We start from the raw sequence: 5617 nt of genomic DNA on the forward strand, positions 1-5617 counted from the left end.
TTTCCACATTCTGGAGACCAGACATGTCACACACAGACACTGAAGAAAGACCACAACACCAGCTGCAGCTAAAGAAGGTTAGCTTTGGTTTTCTCAATTCCCCCCTGTAAAAACACACACTTAAAAAGAAGTGCTTTAAAAAGCTATCAAAGCTACATGACAGCCATGTTAGAGAAAGTTATACATACACTTAAATGTGCAAGGGCAACATGTATTTTCTACCAGCTAAGAGCAGAGCAACATTTACTATGTCATTTTTAAAGCCTTACAATGGATTGGGAATAAGAATCCAGAAATGCAAAACGCAAAATCTATGATGAAAACATATCTTTCAGTCTTTGTTCATGGTATAAATCTGAATACAGTTTTGGAAATGGGCCGTTGTGTTCATTTGGGGCCTCAGCACCATGATGTAGACCTTGGGCATGAAGTAGCCACCGAGTATACCGAGCACACTGGACACTATGGCCAGCACATGCATGGCCATGGCAAATTCCCCCCTGCTGACAAAATATATGGTGAAGAAGCTGATCCAGGAGATCATGTATATCATGAGACTAAAGGTGATACACTTGGCCTCGTTGTAGTTGGCTGGCAGGTCTTTTCCCATGTAACTGAAGGAGAAGCAGAGCGTGCTGAGCAGAGAGACGTAGGCTAGCTCTATCATGGCCCAAGAGGAGAGGGTGTTACTACACTCCGTGACAATGCTGTCGGAGTAGAAGTCCACGTCCTGGGAGGGGTACGGGGGGTTTAAAGTAACACGGAGCACAGAGATCAACAAAACTGTCATGGAAACAACGAGGACGGTGACTTCAGGCCCATGGTTCTTAGCCCAGGTATCATAGGCCCGTGGAAGCTTGGAGGACAGCTTAAAGATGCACACTACCTGGAAGGAACGTACGGTGACACAAGCTAGACACACGGTGAAGCTGAAGACGAAGAGAGGCTGCTTGAGAAGGCAGTCAGTCTGAGACGGGAGGCCAAAGTGACACAGGGCACTGGCAGCCGCGGCGGTTAGGGCTAGAAGCATCACCAGGCAGGTGTGCCCGCCGGCCGACTTGACCACAGGGGTGCCCAGGTTGAGGAGGAAGATGACCCCTGTCCCCAGGGTTATGAGCAAGGTCAGAGCCAGGAGGAGTAGCAGGGCGATAGACAGGGGACCGCCCCAGGCCAGCACTAGGACCGTCCGATCCAGACACACCTCGCTCTCCGCTGGGGACCACTGGTAAAGCTCACACTTCTGGCACCGGGTGGATCCTAAAGAGTGACATACCATAACATCAATGCTGGGGTCAGTTCAATATTTATAGTACCACGTTTCCAAAGATTAAGGGGTTTAGCTACATTAATTAATTGAGATTAAAAGCATCCCCATAATTGAATGGATAGCAGTGATTACAACACCATCAGAGATCGTATTCCCATCATGTGTTATTCGAGTAGACTGCTAAATAGCTAACGAAATGGCTACACAAACTATTTGAGTTGACCTTTGTATTTGATTCTCTATGCACACACAAAGGGTCCTACACACTACACACACTGATACTCCAACACACATATAAACACTCACTCCATAATTTGCTCACACACACATAAAACACACATACATACTGACTCTACACACACTCACATACAATCATCATATATGCAGCTGCTACTCTGTTTATCATATATCCTGATGCCTAGTCACCTTACCCTGATACATACTGTATCTACATCTATCAATCCAGTATCCCTGCACATTGTAAATATGGTATTGGAAGTGACCCTGTGTATAGTATGCTTACTTACTTTATTGTGTTCTTCTTGTTTCTTATTTGTATATATTGTGTGTTTTAGTTGTACCTTGTTATTTTTTGTATTACATTGTTATTGATTACTGCATTGTTGGAGTTAGAGCTAGCAAGAAAGGCATTTTACTGTACTTGTGTGCATGTGACATTAAAACTTGAAACTTGAAAACTAGTGCTACCACCTGCTATAGGAGGCAGTTTATGGAAGGGCAACATATGCCACCTGCTGGACACTTTCAAACAGTACAAATGGAGTGTTATTCAACAGACAGGGTTTGGACAATGGATGGGCATACAAGACAACTGGTTGGTGTAATCTGTAATCTCACCAGTCTTGTTGAGGAAGTTGTGAGCAGCACAGGCCAGGCAGTCGAAGCAGCACTTGTGTTGTCCCGTCTGCAGCTTCCTGTGTCCTTTGGGGCATTCTGGGGAGCATATCGACGGAGGCACCTCCTAGACACACCCAGAAACACACACCGATGTTCCTCGTCCACCTATAACCAGGGTTTTCTCTTTCTATTTCTATAGTACCCAAAAACTATTCTGCAATTTCATCTGACAATGGATATGATTATAATACTACTGCGCAAATGCTGTAATTCTGAGCCTTTACTTTTCCTGTGTATCCGTCGTCACTACCCCATTCAATTTGAGCAGGGTCCACTGTGAGGTCAGTGGGGTCTGCAGTATAAGAGCCCACCTCACGGAGAGACCACTCTGTTCCCCTCCAAATCCAGTTCACGATGTCATATCCTGTGGGCGGGTCTCCGTTCTCATTAAAGTAAATAGACGAGTTCCCAACAGAGAATCTCACCTGCTTTAACAGTGGCAGAAGCTGAGGGATAGACAGAAGACAAAGAACATGTACTAAACATGACTGTAACATACCTGTGATAGTAAATATGGTTTACTGTTGATTTCCAATAGTACATGGCGTTCAAGTGTATAGTGGACTTCGCTTTCTTTAGAGCAGGCTTTTTGACTACAGTACCACCATTTTGAAAACACTAACCTGCCAAGGTAGCACTTCAGACTTTTGGCATTCATCCAAGCCACAACCAAGTGCTTGATGCAGTGCATGTGCCACAGCATATACAGCCTTGTAAACATTATAAGAGGATTTGATGTCATAGTCCCCCAAAGAGAAGTTTTCTGCTGCCATGCTGGAGAGGTCCGTATTTTGCAAACATTCAACACTCAGGTCCATCGTGCCATTGGAGGTGCCACTAAGTAACTTTGGAACAGCATGGCTTTCGAACTCCTCAAACCCAGTTATTGCTGTGTATTTGATGGAGATGCCTAGTACAGTCCCAATGGTGTGAATACCTGGTATTCCCGACACTAGAGTGGTGACTGACCAGTCCTCTGTCCCTATCCACACCTTACCAGTTACACCCTGCTCTATGACAAACGGGAAGAACTGACTGACTTTGGTCTTGCTGGAGAACACGACAATAGTGTTGACCTTGGTCTTCAAAATGTTCTTGACTATGCTCCTCATGGTCTGGTTGTTGGCGGAGGTGAGTTCGGGGATGACCCCTTGGTAGGCGATGCAGATGTCAAAGTGAGCAGCCTGAAGGGAGAGACTCTCTATGCCCTGGAGGCCGTAGGAGTCGTCGCTGCCCAGTAGAACGATCCAGGTCCAGTTAAAACGCACCAGCAGCTGGACCATGGCGTCCACCTGGTTCTTGTCACTGGGGATGGTGCGGAAGAAGGCTGGGTAGAGGAGCTTATTACTCAGCATCTCATTAGAGGCTTCATAGGAGATCTAGGAAAAATATCACAGATAAGAGGAGGAGGAGGAAGAGGAGGAGGACAAAGTATACAGTATAGGATAAATATGAATAGAACAGAATAAATATTTACATATATAAATAGGTTTGAAAAAACAAGGAAGATCAAAAGGAAGAGCAAAAGAAGACTAAAATAAATGGTCACAACTTTATTCCATACTTAGTCTAGAGAGAATAGATATTAGCATTAGTTTTACTGGTGACCATACACTGTACCTGTGGCACTAGATAAGAGCCCAGCACTGCAGCAGGGGTGAAGGTGTAACTGCTACTATCAGGCCCGATCACTGCCACTGCCCTCTGGTCACCACCTGTGTTGTTCGCTAAAGTTCTCTGGTACTGTTGGGCCAGCATGGCCAGAGTGGCCAGCACACTGGCTGGTTGATTGCAGGTGTCATACGCCTGGTAACCCAGTGATACCCCTGGGAGAAGATGCTGGTTTTTGGTACCGTTGTTGATCTCCTCCAAAGCGAATCTCATGGCTTGTATCAAATGATAGCCATGTTTATTAAATTTGCCTCTGAACAGGAGAGAATTGATTGCAAGTAGAATCAAAATAAATCTATAATATAAAGAAAGTGTTTGACTCAAGTCCCAATAACTCCCTGATTCTCTAAAATTAACTAAAATGCCAGGGAAATAGATTAACAAAATATGTCCTCTTGTGAGATCTTTGCTATTGTACTTACTCTTTACAGGCTCCCAGGTCTGGTAGGTTGGAGCTGGAAGGGGCCAACTTGTGTAGGGGAAAGAGACCAGAGATGGAGTAGTCCCCTGGAAGCTGCAGACCGGTTCCCTCAGTCAGCTGGTGGCCAGTCAGGATCAGTACCAACCAGCCCAGGACGACACATACACCACCACACACATTCATACCTCAACCTCAACAAACCACAGCCCTGAACTGGAAATATGGGCATTCTACCTATTTTCTACCTATTTTTATATTAGAATGGATGGATGGGTGGAGTGGAAAGAAGGTGGAATGGAGAGAGAGGGGGAGGGGAATGTGGATGGTTTTGCATCTTTCCCAGTGATGAAGTAAGGAACATTTGCATTTTGAGATTGTTTTTTCCTACAGTAGAGTTAGCTTTATATTGAAATGAACTGCATGAATGTACAGGAGTAGAATCTTATTTTGATCACTCTTTTGTGATCACTGGTAGGCCTGATCATGACAACGATGAGACAGCCTATAAGGAGGAGGTCAGAGACCTGGCAGTGTGGTGCCAGGACAACAACCTCTCCCTCAATGTGAGCAAGACAAAGGAGCTTATCGTGTACTACAGGAAAAGGAGGGCCGTACAGGCCCCCATTCACATCGACGGGGCTGAAGTGGACTGGGTCGAGAATTTCAAGTTCCTTCGTGTCCACATCACCAAAAAACTATCATGGTCCAAACACACCAAGACAGTTGTGAAGAGGGCATAACAACACCTTTCCCCCCTCAGGAGACTGGAAAGATTTGGCATGGGTCCCCAGATCCTCAAAAAGCTCTACAGCTGCACCATCGAGAGCATCCTTACCGATTGCATCACTGCCTGGTATGGCAACTGGTCTGGATCTGACTGTAAGGCGCTACAGAGGGTAGTGCATGTGGCCCAGTACATCACTGGGGCCAAGCTTCCTGCCATCCAGGACGTATATACTAGGCGGACCTATATACTAGGAAGGCCCCAAAAATGGTCAAAGACTCCAGTCACCCAAGTCACTACTGTTCCCTACCGCAAGGAAAGTGGTACCGGAGTGCCGAGTCTAGGACCAAAAGGCTCCTAAACAGCTTTTACCCCCAAGCCATAAGACTGCTGAACAATTAATCAAATGGCCAACCAGACTACTTACATTGATCCCCCCTGCTACTTACTTTACTTTACAAACTACCTCGACTAACCTGAACGCCTGCACATTGACTTGGTACCGGAAGCCCCTGTATATAGCCTTGTTATTGTTATGTAACTTTCTTGTGTAACTTTTTAATTGTATTTTCATTTTTTACCTTAAGAGAGACACCACACACTTAAAATCTGTGCA

The 5617-nt window shown here is 45.4% G+C and overlaps 1 protein-coding gene across 1 annotated transcript; it reads right to left on the minus strand.

Moving 5' to 3' along the window:
- Positions 1 to 331: 331 nt before the first annotated feature.
- On the minus strand, positions 332 to 4460 carry LOC109869720 (taste receptor type 1 member 1-like). The gene is made up of 6 exons (XM_020459988.1): positions 4279 to 4460; positions 3806 to 4109; positions 2809 to 3564; positions 2410 to 2631; positions 2126 to 2249; positions 332 to 1257 (listed from the first exon to the last, which is right to left on the minus strand). The coding sequence occupies exons 1-6, from the start codon at positions 4458 to 4460 to the stop codon at positions 332 to 334; spliced, it is 2514 nt and encodes an 837-aa protein (XP_020315577.1).
- Between the last annotated feature and the right edge of the window lie 1157 nt (positions 4461 to 5617).

Source organism: Oncorhynchus kisutch, linkage group LG24 (genome assembly GCF_002021735.2).
Source record: "Oncorhynchus kisutch isolate 150728-3 linkage group LG24, Okis_V2, whole genome shotgun sequence".
Lineage (NCBI taxonomy): Eukaryota > Metazoa > Chordata > Actinopteri > Salmoniformes > Salmonidae > Oncorhynchus > Oncorhynchus kisutch.

What these genes read in the sequence shown, in the direction of transcription:
- LOC109869720 (XM_020459988.1), bottom strand. Translation starts at nt 4,460, where the DNA reads ATGAATGTGTGTGGTGGTGTATGTGTCGTCCTGGGCTGGTTGGTACTG. An exon ending in CTGAAGTGCTACCTTGGCAG is followed by an intron (nt 2,632 to 2,808) that starts GTTAGTGTTTTC and finishes TCTATCCCTCAG; the next exon opens with CTTCTGCCACTGTTAAAGCA. An exon ending in CAACTTCCTCAACAAGACTG is followed by an intron (nt 1,258 to 2,125) that starts GTGAGATTACAG and finishes GTCACTCTTTAG; the next exon opens with GATCCACCCGGTGCCAGAAG.